The 14,883-nt window shown below is 40.4% G+C and overlaps 1 protein-coding gene across 1 annotated transcript in view; it reads right to left on the bottom strand.

Annotated features, from left to right (window-relative positions):
• The window catches only part of kcnq4 (potassium voltage-gated channel, KQT-like subfamily, member 4), a 789,375-nt gene that overhangs the window by 193,977 nt on the left and 580,515 nt on the right, over nt 1–14,883 (bottom strand). The window contains exon 3 of the mRNA XM_043717965.2: nt 9,696–9,822. Coding sequence (XP_043573900.1) covers nt 9,696–9,822 — 127 coding nt within the window. The remainder of the gene's footprint in view (nt 1–9,695; nt 9,823–14,883) is intronic.

The raw sequence follows: 14,883 nt of genomic DNA, 5'->3' as shown, positions 1-14,883 counted from the left end.
TCCACCAATCTTTCTATCATCTGCAAACCTACTAATCTTCCCATTTACATGTTCATTTAAGTCATTTATATTCATCACAACAGTAGAAGTCCCAGAAAGGATGTCTGCAGAATACCACTAGTCATGGACCTCCGGCCTGAAAACAACCTTCCACCACTAACTTCTGTCCTCTATGAGCAAGCAAATTCTGAATCTACGTGGCCAAGTCACCATACATCCTATGCATCTTAATCTTATGGATGAGCCTAACATGAGGAATCTTGTCGAAAGCCTTACTACATTCCATGTAGACAACATTCCCTGCTGTACCCTCCTTGATAACTTTGTCACCTCCTTGAAAAGTTCAATCAAGTTCGTAAAACATGACCTGCCCGGCACAAAGTGGTGTTGACTGTGCCTATTTAGGCCATGTTTTTTCCAAATGTGTGTAAATCCTATCTCTAAGAATTCTCACCAATAGCTTCCCAACCACCAAAGTGACAGTCACCAGTCTCCAGTTGCCTGGATTATCCCTATTTCCCTTCTTGAACAGAGGATCAACATTAGCTACTCAGTCCTCTTCTGGTGTCCAGCTAATGCTGCTATGGTTTTTTAAAAAATGATTCGGCAAGTGGAAATCTAGTGCTGCACAACAAAGTTGAGGGTAGAGAACACTACAGAAGGCCAATAACAGAACTGTTGTGTGAGGTCCCTGCATTCAGTGTGGTAAATGCATTAAAGCCCTAACCAAGTCAGAAAACACTAATACAGTTCCACATTCACAAGGATCTTGCTACATGCATCACCTGTCCCTTCACTCTGCCTTGTCAACCCAACTCCATCACAGCATCTTCACAGCCGCTTATTCTGCATGTTTGTCTGTTTTTGGAAATGCAACTTTACATTTAAAGACTACATGAAAAACGGAATATATGGAAGTGTTTAGGCATTATCCGAATTAGAAACTGTTTCCCACATGGTTCCTTGGAAATGAAGTGAATAGTATTATCTATGAGATTTATTTGCTGTTTACATAAAGTCAAGTAACTTTTTAAACATTAAAGGCTTCAAGGAGTACAGATACGGCTGTGATCAGCCACAGTCATGTTTGATAGTTTGAAAGGCTGAATAGCCGACTGCTGCTCTTAGTTTCTTGATTTCTCAGTCTATCTCTGAGATAGTTTTTTTTGTGAAGGTAAGGTATTAACGTGTATTGGCTGAAGGCAGATGTATGGAGTTAGGCCACAAATTAGTCATGACCTGATAGTCATAGAGTCACAGAGTCCTACAGCACGGAGGAAGACCCTTTGGTCCAAACTGGTCCATGTGACCAAAATGTCCATTACACTAACCCCATTCCCCTGCATTTCACCCATATCCTTCTAAACCTTTCCTATCCATGTATTTCCAAATCCATGTATTTTCTACTGGCAGCTCATTCCATGTGCATACCACCCGCTGTGTAAAAATGTTGCCCCTCAGGTCCCCTTTTATTATTTCCCCTCTCACCTTAAACTGATGCCCTCTAGTCCTCAATTCCTCAACCCTGGGAAAATGACTGAATGCATTCACCCTGTCCATGTCTCTCATGGTCTTATATACCTCTATAAGATCCCCCCCCACCCTCAGTCTTCTTTGCTCTAATAAAGGTCCTACCCTGTCCAACGCCTCCCTATAACTCAGACCCTTGAGTCCTGGCAACATCCTTGTACATTTCTTCTGCATGCTTTCCAGTTTAATAATATCCTTCCTATAGCAAGGTGACCAAAACTGAACACAATACTCCAAATGCAGCCTCACCAATGTCCTGTCCAACTGCAACATAACTTCTCAACTTCTCTACTCAATGCCCTAAATGACAAAGGACAGCATACCAAAAGCTCTGTCTACCTGTGACTCCAACTCACTGAATAGTGGAACAGGCTTGAAGGGTTGATTCGATTCGAGTCACCTTTCCCATATTCCCATGTTTTGGAGAAAAGGCAGGCAACTGTTCAAGGAGATGTGATTTAAGGAACTTAATTACTGGAAAACCTGGTTTTGAAAAGATTCTAGGGACTCTAAGTTAATGGTTGTCGAGCTGGTTAAGTTCTGGATTTAGTTTTCTATTTTACAAACATAAGTGGTAAGTGAAGATGGGAACCCAGGGGAACAATTCTCTCTCTCTCTCTCTCTCCCCTCTCTTAGTAGAATTTTCTGGAAACCTGACAAAGTTTTCAAATATAATTAATTCTGATTACCTTATAAACCTTGAAAAGGTGGCCTTCGTCACTTTCCAAAGACTCAGATCTAGCTTGATCTCAAATTAAACTAAAGATCTTCCGTCAGCACACAGCTGCCAGCAACTCAATTTCATAGACTCTAAGAAGTCATCAAATTCTTTCCTTTGTTTTCAGGCCCTTGGCCAACAGATGTGTCTGTGTTTGGGACTAAGGGGACATAGTTAAAATTGTGAATTATAACTTTTATGTTTCATGTTTTTCTACTTAGTTTAAAGATAAAATTAGTGTTATAACAAATATACTATTTTGAGATTATTAAAGAGGCCAGGTGAAAGTCTGTTTTACTCTGGAAAACTGTACAAAAGAGATCATTTTGGTGATTGAATAAATATATTCAAACAAATGGTATGGCTGGTGGAAGTACGGGACTTGATTATCAACACATTCCATTCTATTTATTCACTTGTGAAATGTGTTTTTCGCTGGCTAGCCAACACTTATTGTCCATTCATGGTTGCCCTTGAGAAGGTAGTGGTGAGCTGCCTTGTGAACCGCAACCACATGATGTTTGTAGACCCACAATGCCCTTATGGAGGGAATTCTAGGATTTTTACTAAGTGACACTGAGAAATATTTCCAAGTCAGGATAGTGAGTGGCTTGGACTGGAACTTGCAGGTTCCCATGTATCTGTTGCCTTTGTCCATCTCGATTGAAGTGGCCATAGGTTTGTAAAGTGCTCAGGATCATCAGAGAATTTCTGCAGTGCTTTGTGTAGGTAATACAAACTAATGCTACTCAGCATTGGTGATGGAGGGAGTTGATGCTTGTGGGAGTGGTACCAAACAAGCAGGCTGCTTTGTCTAGCTTTTTAAGTGTTGTTGGAACTGCAGTCATCTAGACAAATGGGGAGTATTCCATCATATTCCTGATTTATGCCTTGTAGAATGTGGAAAAGCTTTGGGGAGTTAGGTGGTAAGTTAGTTGCTGCTGTATTCCGAGCATCTGATCTGCTCTTGTACTTACATGGTGACTTCAGTTGAGTTTCTGATCAATGGCAGCCTCTAGGATGTTGATAGTGGGGGATTCAGTAATGGTAGCACCATTGTTTGTTAAGGCCGATGGTTAGATTATCTGTTATTGGAGATGGTCATTGCCTGGCATTTGTGTGGTAGGAATGTTACTTGGTACTTGTCAGTCCCAGCCAAGATACTGTCCAATTGTTGCATTTGAACATGGACAGCTTCAGTATCTAAGGAGTATCAACTGATGCTGAGTATTGTGCAATCTCTGGCAAAATCCCCACTTCTGACCTTATGATGGAGGGAAGTTCATTGATGAAATAGTTTAAGATGGTTGAGCCCAGGACACTACCCCAAGGAAATCCTGCAGAGATATCCTGCAGCTGAGATGAATAACCTCAGCCATCTTCCTATGTGCCAGGTATGACTCCAAGCAGTGGAGGGTTTATCCCCAATACCCACTGATTCCAGTTTTTCCAAAGCTCCTTGATGCCCCAATCATGCGAATGCAGTGTTGCTGACAAGAACTGTCACTCACACTTAGAATACAGCGCAGTACAGGCCCTTCGGCCCTCAAATTCAGTACTTTTGTTTATGCTTGAACCAAGGCTAAAATGTGGTCAGGAGCTGAATGGCCCTTAACAGTGCCCATACTGGGTGTCAGTGAGTCGGTTATTGCTCAGCAGGTACTGGTAATTGCACTGTTATTGGCATCTTCCATCACATTACTGATGATCGAGAGTAGACTGTTGGGGCAGTAACTGGCCAGTTAGATTTGCCCTGCTTTGTGACAAGTCTTCAGTACTATTGAGGGCACAGTTTCAGGACCCATAGCTTTTGCAGTATCCTGTGCTTCCAAACATTTCTTGATATTATATAGAGTGAATTGAAATGGCTGAAGACTGGCATCTGAGATTTTGTGGACCACTGGAGGATGCCAAGATGGATCATGCACTTGGCACATCTTGCTGAATTTTGCTACAAATGTTTCAGCCTTATCTTTTGCACTGATGTGCTGATCACCCCATCATTGAGAAAGGGACATTTGTGGCACGCCTCCTCCTCACCATTAACTGTCCATCACCATTCATGACTGCAGAACTCAGATCTGACCGCTAGTTTAGGATCACTTAACTCTGTCTATCACTTGCTGCTTATGCTGTTTGGCATGCAAGTAGTCCTGTTTGGAACTTCACCAGGTTGACACCTCATTTGTAGGTATATCTGGTCTGCTCCTGGAATGTCTTTCTGCATTCTCCATTGAACCAGGGTTGATCCCCTTCTTGATAGTAATGGTTGAGTAGGGAAACGCTGGGCCATGAGGTTGCAGATTGTGTTGGAGTATAATTCTGCTTGTTGATGGCCCAAAGTGCCTCAAAGTTGCCTAGTTTGAGTTGTTAGATCTGTCCCATTTCCGATGTGGTGTATTCTCAATTTGAAAGCAGGACTTCATCACCACAAAGACTCTCTGGTGGTCACTCTTATCGATACCGTCATGGAAAGATGTATCTGCACTGGGCAGACTTGTAAAGATGACGTTAAGCATCTTTTTCCCTCTTGCTGCTGCTGAACCACTCTTGCTGGTGGCCATTGAAATCTCCAACACAAAGTACATGTTATGCCCTTGTCACTCTCAGACCTTCCTCCAAGTGTTGTTCAATATGGAGGGGTACTGAATCATCGACTGAGAAATGACAGTGTGTGGTCATTAACAGGTTTCCTTGACCATATTTTACCTCAAGACATGAAACGTCATGGGATTTGAGGCCAATATTGAGGAATCTCAGGGTGAATCCCCCCTGACTGTATGTCTCCACCTTTGCTGGATTTGTCCTGCTGGTGGGACAATATATATCTAGGGATGGTGCTGGTGGTATCTGGGACATTATCTGTAAAGTGTGATCCTGTGAGACAGTTCTCCCAATTTTGGCACACATTCTCAGATGTCAGTAAGGAAGACTTTGCAGGGACATCACAGCTGTCATTGTTAGTTCTGGTGTCTAGGTTGATGCCAGGTGACCCATCTGGTTTAACGTTTTAGTTGAGACTTCATTACCACTTCCTAGGCTATTTCAGAGGGCAGCTGAGAGTCAACCACATTGCTGTGGCTCTGAAGTCACATGTAAGTCAGACTAGGTGAGGATAGCAGATTGCCTTCCCAGAAGTACGTTAGTGAGGCAGATGCATTTTACCAACAATCAACAATGGTTTCATGATCATCAGTAGATTTATTTCAGACTTTTTTATTTAATTCAAGTTCTACTATCTGTCATGTTAGGCTTTGAACCTGGATCTCCAGAAAATTAATTGAATTTTGGATAAATACTCAAGTGATAACGCTAGACCATCGCCTCCCCAGTAGACATGATAAGGTGCATTTTCTCACAGTCCCCTGCACCTCACCTTCCCCCTTATACACTTTTGTAAATCTCCATGATATCTAGTGTTCTCTAACCATATATAACCACACATTAACATTGGTGAAAAGAACACGGAGCATGGGAAGAGGAGGAGACCTGGACATGGGCTTCCGCATAACTTCAGCTGAAATTGCAAGAAGGGCTCCCTCGAAATCGCTGATACTTTGGAGGCCATCATCATCAGAGATTAATATTAACTGTCCCCTTCTCCAAATGTCCCAGCAAACACCCAAATATGTCGATAAATTTTCAACATAGATTAAAATATGATCATTTTTCTAACAGTATTTAATCTACCAGTTCTAAACTGTGGCTTTTAAATAAACTGCTTTAAAAAACAACTATGATCTCAACCCTCATTTTGAATAACATAAGCCCCAGACCTAGAAGCTCAAAGTGGAGAGCAAGCTTCTAGAGAAACTATAAGAAAGTAGAATAATGGCAGATGTAAAATTGGAGCTTTTTCAGTGCAAGTGAAGAGTCAGGCATCATAGAGAATTGGTAGCAGGGTAATAATTGTGATGATACTGTAGATCACTAATAATCCAAAAGTAACGGAGAATGATAATGAATTTCTGACCAGGAACTACAATGCAAAATTTAACTCAACAGCCTTCAGGATAAGTAGGACATCATACATTGAACAACTAACAGCACAAGTGGGAGATAGACATTTAACTGTACATGGTTACCTTAAACCTTAAGCAACTGATTTTAACAATGTAGTTAGTGGACTGATCTAGTTTTAACAGCAGAGAAGTCGTGGAATTTGGAAGCGAAATGTGAAAAATACTCTAGAGGTCAATGATGAAAATACGAACTGGACACTTTCAGGTGCTGAGGTAAATATAAACTTGTGGCTAAAATTAATGGTAAAACTAGAAGGCACCTCCTCTCTCCACTACAGCTGATGGAATATGAAGTGTGGAAGAGAGATCTGGGGAGGATGGCATATAATAGAAATCCCATTCGGAACTAAGTGTAGAACTATTATAAATATTTTAAAAATTCTTAAAACCAATTGATTCATTCCCTGTCACCAGAATCTAAGTTTTCAATTTGGATAACATTATGAGCAAGATGCCTTTTTAACTTTACTGCTGCTGCTCAGGACTTTCAATTTTCTGCTTGAAGCTGTTTTACATCCTGGACAGAAGTAAGATTATTTGTGGATTGTGTAACTATGATATTAAGTGCTGACCAATCAACTGAAGTTAGAAGTTGATGAGCCTGCTGTATTCTGTATTACTGCCGTATTTTCACATTTTAAAATGAATAATTCTCAATTTGCTCTCCAGTAAATGCTGACTGACAGCAGCATATAGTTGCACAGGTGTTGCATACACAAAATAACTAAGTTGAAGCCTCAACAAGAAAAGGTGGCAGCACTCAAGCCAAATACAATCCCGTCCTCACTTAACAACAGTCAATGGTGAGCAGGAAGTGATCCATGATACCCACTACTGCTGTTGTAGCTGTAATCAGCTAATTCAATATAGATTGACATCTTCCCAGTCTTTGTTGAGCTTTACAATTGTTTCAAGTAAGCTATAGGGAGAGGGCTCCTAAACAGATGTTCTAAAGCTTCATCAGTTCCAGGAATAATTATTAAAATATTGCTGAAGAGGGAGCCATGACGCTGACGCATTCCATCCTGCACTCATCAGGACAAATGCAAGAATAGCAAATTTTAAATAATCACAGTAATCTATTCTGCATGATTTGATTCTGAGCTGCCATAGTGGGGAAAATCAAGCCCTATGCCTCTACTGTGATCTGCATGTCTTTCTATAAACTTTCACCATCTTCAATAACCTGCTCCTGCATACTTTATTGAATCATTCCTTTTAGTTTATATTGCCTCACATCACTTTTCTGACCAAAATATTTTGCTTTGCACTTCCCTGCATTGGATTTAATCTGCTGCCTGTCCACCCATTCAACTAGAATATGTCTGCTTAAAGTCGTTCACAGTCATTCTCAGAGTTCACTGTGTTTCCAAGTTTGGTGTTGTCAGCAAATTTCAAATTGTACCCAGAAGTGTAGGTCAATGATGTATCTGGAAAAAGCACTGATTTCATATCAAGCCCTGAGAACCACATTTTACATTTTGAATTAGTTAAGAAAATACTGTTCCACCATTCAGTTTTGTGCCAGTTTCCAATTTTATAATTATGCTGCCACTGTCCCTTTTATTCCAAAGTCTTCAACTTTGATGACAAGGCCTATGAGACTTTGTCAAACATCTTTTGGAATCCATATATACACATAAGCTACACGATTCCACCAAATTCCTTTGATATATCAAAACTCAATCAAGTTGGTTAACAACAATTTGCCTTCAACAAATTCATGCTGCACCCGTTAATTAACCTAAATATGTTCTATTAACTATTAATTTTGTCCTACATTATCATTTGTAAAATCTTTCCAAAACATTGTTTCATGGTTAAAATTGCTTCCCATTTTCCCACCTTCTCTGCCGGTCTTACCAATTTAATGGTCTGTCGGTTGGCCCTTGAACTTGCACTCTTCATAAGATTACAGGTTTTCCATATCACAACTCAGACCATCAAATCCCAATCACCCATCATGCTCATTGACCAGCAATGGCTACTAGTTCAGATATATCTTAAAATTTGATGATGCTTTTTCTTATTGAAAATCAGATTATCTCTGTACTGTTCCCAATCAAACAGACTCAGGGAAAATACAGGGTTAGATACAGAGTAAATCTCCCTCTACCCTTACATCAGTGGTAAGGAAATAATTGGAAAAAATTCTGAGAAACAAATTAAGCAACACTTAGAAAGGCAGTGATTGATTGTGCATAGCCAGCATGGATTTGTCAGAGGGGCCTATCTCAATTAATTGAATTTTGATGAGGGTAGGGCAGTTGATGTGGTTTACGTGGACTTCAATAAGTTCTTTGACAAGGTCTCACATGTAAGGCTGGTCCAAAAAGTAAGAGCCCACAGGATCCAAAATTGGCTAACAAATAGGAGGCAAAGGATGACGGTGGAGGATTGTTCTTATAACTGGAAACCTATGACTAGTGATGTACCACAGACATCAGTGCTGTGAACCTTGCTGTTTGTTATGTACATTAATAAGTTGGATGTGAATGTAGCAGGTACAATTTATTAAGTTTGCAGATGCCACGAAAGTTGGGTGGTAATGATAATGTGGAGGATGGTCTCAGCCTACAGTCTGATAGTAATCAGCCGGTAAATTGGGCATAATAATGGCAGTTAGAATTTAATCCTGATAAGTGTGAGATGATACATTTTGGGAGGTCTAATAAGGGAAGGTTATATACAATGAATGGCAGGTCCTTAGGGAGGAACAAAAGAACCTTGGTGTACAAATCCATAGATTCCTGAAGTTGTCATGACACGCAGACAGGGTGGTGAAGAAGGCATATGGGATGTTTGTCCTCATTAGCCAGAGCATGGAATATAAGAGCTAGGTAGTCTTGTATAAAACATTGCTTAGACCATAGATGGAATACTGTGTACAGTTCTGGTTGGTACACTATCGGAAGGACGAGATTGCACTGGGGAGGACGCAGAGGAGATTCACCAGGACGTTACCTGGAATGAGAAGTCTCAGTTATAAGGAAAGTCAGAATAGACTGGGTTGTCTTGCTTGGAGCAGACGAGGCTGAGGGGCAGGGGTTTTCTGATTGAAGTATACAAAATTATGAGATGCATAGACAGGGTAGATCATGAGAATATTTTCCCCACAGCAGACGTGTCTAAGACCTGAGGGGATGTGTTTAAGGTGAAGACTAAGTGGTTAAAGGAGATCCAAGAAAACCAATTTTCAGAGCTTGGTGGAAATATAGCACTTGCTGCCTAAAAAGGTGGTGGAGGCAGGTACTCTCGTAACATTTAAGAAGCAGCTGGATGAGCACTTAAAATGCCGGAGAATATTCAGCTATGGACCAGGGCCTAACAGAAGAAATATGCTCTCTATTTCATTAATATAATTTATGTTTGTTGGGATCCAGGTTTTTTTTTTCAAGGATGTCATACAATCTAGTGTTTCTTACCGATTACACAGAATGGCTTTCGAGCAAATCGGAGCCTCCCCTGCAATCCTCTGTACCGGCAACAGCAGCCAGCTGCCCAAATTCGGACCACATACTCCATTCCAAATACAATGATCATTAGGAATTCCTGTAGAACAGGACAAATTAAACATATAGCATTAGTACTGAGTTTCTCAACTCTAAACTTGTGGTCAAGGTTGTCATGGACTAGGCCAGGCCCTATCAGAACATTTCAAGAAAGGAGTCTGGATGCTAACTTTGCTCATTGTTTTAAACAGGTGCAGAGTGAATATTCCAGGAGTGATGCAGCTGGCTCAACCACTTAGCATTAAACAAAACAGAATTTATTTGCAATATTACCAAATAAAATATAAACAAAAGAGAACAGAATATAGAATGACTTAATCTGTCTGAGAACCCAAAAGACTGTCCCAACTTAATGATGCTGTTCCAAATTTCTGCAACACCCCTTGGCAAAAAAGGTAAAACCAAACACAGGGTCTTACAGGAGAGACAGAGATGGCAGAGGGATTCAGCATGGAACACCTTCTTCCATGTAGTTGTTCTTTGGACCAGCAGCCTCAAACTGACTGACTGCTTTCAGTGAACAGCCAGACTGCTAAAACCCAAACCAAACCAGAGAAAAACTGAGCTGGGAGAACTGACCACTCCCTTTTCATTGTACAAGAGTTTTTTTTTAACTTGAAAGTCTTTTGCTTGAGGCAGTACCTGTTAGTTATAATCAAATTGGCCCGAAAACCCTTCAAACCTCGACCTTTTAGAATTTCTGCATTTATGGCTGCTCTGACAAAAAAGCCAAGGACAGCATAACCTTGTTAATGAAGCAGCATCATCACAACTCCCCCCTTTAAAAAAAAGAACCATCAACGTCCAAAGATAGCTTCATTTTAAAACCCCTTAATCTTAAACAGTTTGTACTCCACACACACATATATAGATTACATTGACAATAGTCATGCAAACGTGCACTGCTACATTTGTTTCCGTCAGTTTTACTCCTGCCACCGAACGCCTGTTTCTCATTCAAGTCTCGACAATGCTTTGGCAATGTTTCCTCATCCTGCCACATGCATAATTTTCAAATTGAATGGCTGTAACAATAAAAACAGTCTGTCAATTTTGTCCTTAAATTTCTCCATAAACTTCAATGATCAGTGTATATGATTGTCTCAGATACATTACTGGTAACATAAACATTGAAATGTTGTAATGCCAACATCAAGCTCAAAGTCTCCTTCTTAACTGTTGAATATTTCTGCTGATCAATGTTCAGTTTCCTGGAAAAATACCCAATAGATCGTTCTATCTTCTCATCATCTTCCTGTAAGAGCACAGCACCGACATGGCTTTGCTTAATAAGATGTGGCTGATACTGGAGCAGTGGTTAACACAGCTTTCAGGTTGTCAAATGTCTTCTGACAGTCTGCTGTCCACTGAAGCTTCTTGCCTTTCTTTATTAATTCAGTGAGTGGAGAAACCACACTGCTAAAATTTGGTACGAATTTTCGATAAATTCCACTCAATCCCAGGAACCATAGTACTGCTCTTTTTGTGAATGGTATGGGAAGCTCCCTAATTACCTTTGTTTTTGCATCCTATGGGCCATTTGTCCATATCCAATAACATGACCCAGGAAGGTGACTTGGGCTTTGGCAAATTTACTTTTAGCCAGGTTTCTCACCAAGCCTGTCTCCTGAAGTTGATCGAACAAGTCTGATAAATGTTGTAAATGTTCCTTCCATGTGGGATTAAAAATCACAAGGTCATCGATATAAATTATACAATTGGGTAATCCGGCAATGATCTTATTGGCTAATCTCTGAAATGTGGCTGGCGCACTTTTCATACCAAATGGCATGACTTTAAACTGATACAGTCCATTTGGCATTACGAAAGCCGAAATTGTCTTTGATCTTTCAGACAAAGATACCTGCCAATATCCTCTGAGCAAGTCCAACTTAGAAATATAAGTTGCTTGTTCCACCTTTTTAACACAGTCTTTCAAACGCGGAATCGGATAAGCATCAGTCTTTGTAACTGCATTGACTTCGTTTTAGTCCACACATAAGCGATGGGTACCATCTGGGTTTGGCACCATTACTATGGGTGAACTCCAGACACTGTAACTCACTTCAATTATATCGTCTTGAAGCATGTGCTCAATCTCCTTTTGAACCTGCGCCAACTTTAGAAGGTAATGCCTACAAGGATGTTGCTTAATCAGAATAGCATCTCCTATATCCATATCATGCATAACTAGGTTAGTACTTCCCAGCTTATTTCCATGTGATAGAAATAACTTTTTCAGGTCATTTTCCTCTGGAAGATAACTCAATAATTTATCTCAATCTTTGACAACTTGCTCACTGTCCAATTTAATTTGAGGAATGCCCAATTCAGAATCGTCTGAACCTGGTTCTTCCCTCTGTCTCCTATGGCTTTCCTTCCCTGTCAAAATACCTTTTGAGCACATTCACATACATATTCTGTGAGATTTCCTTATGTCTGCAGTCCTTATCAAATAATTCACCTCACTTAATTTCCTTTCAACTTGATAAAGCCCACTAAAGCTTGCTTTTGAAGGTTCACCTATTACTGGAAGGACCACTAACACCTTATCCCCCATAGCAAAATTGCGAGTATTTGATTTCTTATCTGTATCCTGTTTCATAGTATGCTCTGATACTTTTAAATGTTGTATAGCCAACTGCCCCGTTCTAGCTAAGTGTTCCCTAAAATTTGACACATAGATTAGAGATGTGGTCTCTGAATTCTGACTTACTATTTTCTCCTTAATCAATTTCAGTGGTCCTCTCACTTCACGCCCGATCATTAATTCAAATGGACTGAATTTGGTTGATGCATTTGGTGCATCTCTGATCGCAAAAAGTACTAATGGAATCCCAGTCATCTGGATAGTCTTGACTATAAGTCCTCGACATGGTCTTTAATGTCTGATGCCACCTTTCTGGCGCTCCCTGCAATCCTGGATGGTACGCAGTAGATTTGAATTGTTTTATTCCTAAGCTGTCCATAACTTCCTTGAATAACTTTGATGTAAAGTTTGACACTTGATCTGATTGTATCTCTGTGGGCAGTCTGCATCTAGTGAAAAATCTGAGCAATTCCTCCACAATCCTTTTAGTTGTGGAATTGCATAATGGAACTGTCTCTGGAAATCTAGCGGACACATCCATTATTGTTAACAGTTACTGATTCCCACTTTTTGTTTTCAGTAGGAGTTCTATGCAATCAGTTAAGACTCTTGTAAAAAGTTCCTCAAATGCCAGAATTAAAAGTGCATGATTTATTACTGCCTGTGTTTTTACAATCACCTGACATATATGACATGTCTGGCTATATTCAACTACATCCTTGTGCAGTCCAGGATGGTAAAAATATTTTTGTATTTTAGCTTGGGTTTTTCTCACTCCAAAATGACCCCCTAGTGGTAGCTCTTGTGCTACCCACAACACCTCCTTTCTATGACACACTGGCAATACGACTTTTAGATTAGATTACTTTACAGTGTGGAAACAGGCCCTTCGGCCCAACAAGTCCACACCGCCCCGCCGAAGCGAAACCCACCCATACCCCTACATTTACCCCTACCTAACACTACGGGCAATTTAGTATGGCCAATTCACCTGACCCTGCACATCTTTGGACTGTGGGAGGAAACCGGAGACCCGGAGGAAACCCACGCAGACACAGGGAGAATGTGCAAACTCCACACAGTCAGTCGCCTGAGGCAGGAATTGAACCCGGGTCTCTGGCGCTGCGAGGCAGCAGTGCTAACCACTGTGCCACCGTGCCACCCTCTTGTTGAACTTCTGCCCATTTTTCATCTGCCTGAATATGTGATGGTCTCCATTTTCTCATTAACATATCATTTTTAAGATTGTAACATTCAGGGATACATTCAAATTCTTTTTCCATGTGTGCCTTTTGATACAATAATTTTAAATGTTCATCTTTCTGCTGTAACTCAGTTAATTTATCTGAGCTAAAGATGTCTGCTTTGTCATCTATTTGCTCCTGGTTTGTCTCAGGGTCTCTGCTAATTCTCCTTCAACTTTCTTAGCTGTACTCTTTGATCTCTCCTGTTTCAACTGGTGACTTTGTGACATCGTTATCACACAGTCAGGAAATATCCTGGAATATGTATCCTGCAATAGCTCAGTTGCCTGAATTTTGACTGGCTTTTCAATCACAGTACCCCTACTCCTGAACAAACTATATCATTAGCAAGGTCAAATTGTGTTGCTGGAGCTAAGAGTTTGTCCAGTACTCCTACCACAACTTCTCCACACTTCACTGCACACTCTAACCTCACCTTACATAACTGAGCGCTTCTTGTCTCATTGTGAATTCCCATTACTAGCACCTTTTATGGCAATAGTCCTTCATCTCTCAACATCACAGATTGAGAGGATCCTGTTACAATATTAAGAGATACATCTTTTCCTGCTGCGCCTGGTCTATGTGAACTAACTCACAGGTATATGGTTTAAGAATATCTGGCACTTCCTCCTTAACCAATGTCCAACCAGGTTGTACATTCTGGTGCAGCTTATCCTGTTTTCCTACATCCTGCTTTTCCTAACCCACCAACACTGTAATTTCATGTGGCCTACTTTATTGCAGTGAAAACAGTGGAGCTTTTAACTTCTCTTTCCCCTTCAAGGATTTCCTTTTACCTGTAACTTATCCTTATGATCTTCACCGAGAACTACATTTCCCTTTCCATATGAGGATTTCACTTTTCCCCAATTTCTAACTCTCATGGATTGAAATTGATTTTGGAAGCCAAACCTTGATGTATGGACCAACTCTTAGTGATCAGCCATTTCATCTGCTAATCTTGCTGTTTTAACTCTCTGCTCTTCCACAAAAGTGAATTTTAGTGCTCGTCCAAAATAATTGCCTCTCCAAGAATGTCATAGGTTTGCTCTATTTTTTTATGCCCTTATCCACCAATCAAAATTACTTCGTTTGATTCTTTCAAACTGAATGTATGTTTGACCAGGTTCCCTCCTTAGATTCCTGAAACATTGTCTGTAGGCTTCTGACACACGCTCATATGCACTTAAGATGGCTTTTTTCACCTCCTCATTTGCCTGATACATACTCTGATAATGAAGTGAATATCTCACTAGCTGTACCT

The sequence above is a fragment of the Chiloscyllium plagiosum genome, unplaced genomic scaffold (genome assembly GCF_037043375.1).
Source record: "Chiloscyllium plagiosum isolate Xiang-an unplaced genomic scaffold, Cpla_swu_hap1 HiC_scaffold_30, whole genome shotgun sequence".
Lineage (NCBI taxonomy): Eukaryota > Metazoa > Chordata > Chondrichthyes > Orectolobiformes > Hemiscylliidae > Chiloscyllium > Chiloscyllium plagiosum.
The sequence above is the reverse complement of the archived record's forward strand: the minus strand, read 5'-3'. Positions and strand labels throughout refer to the sequence as shown.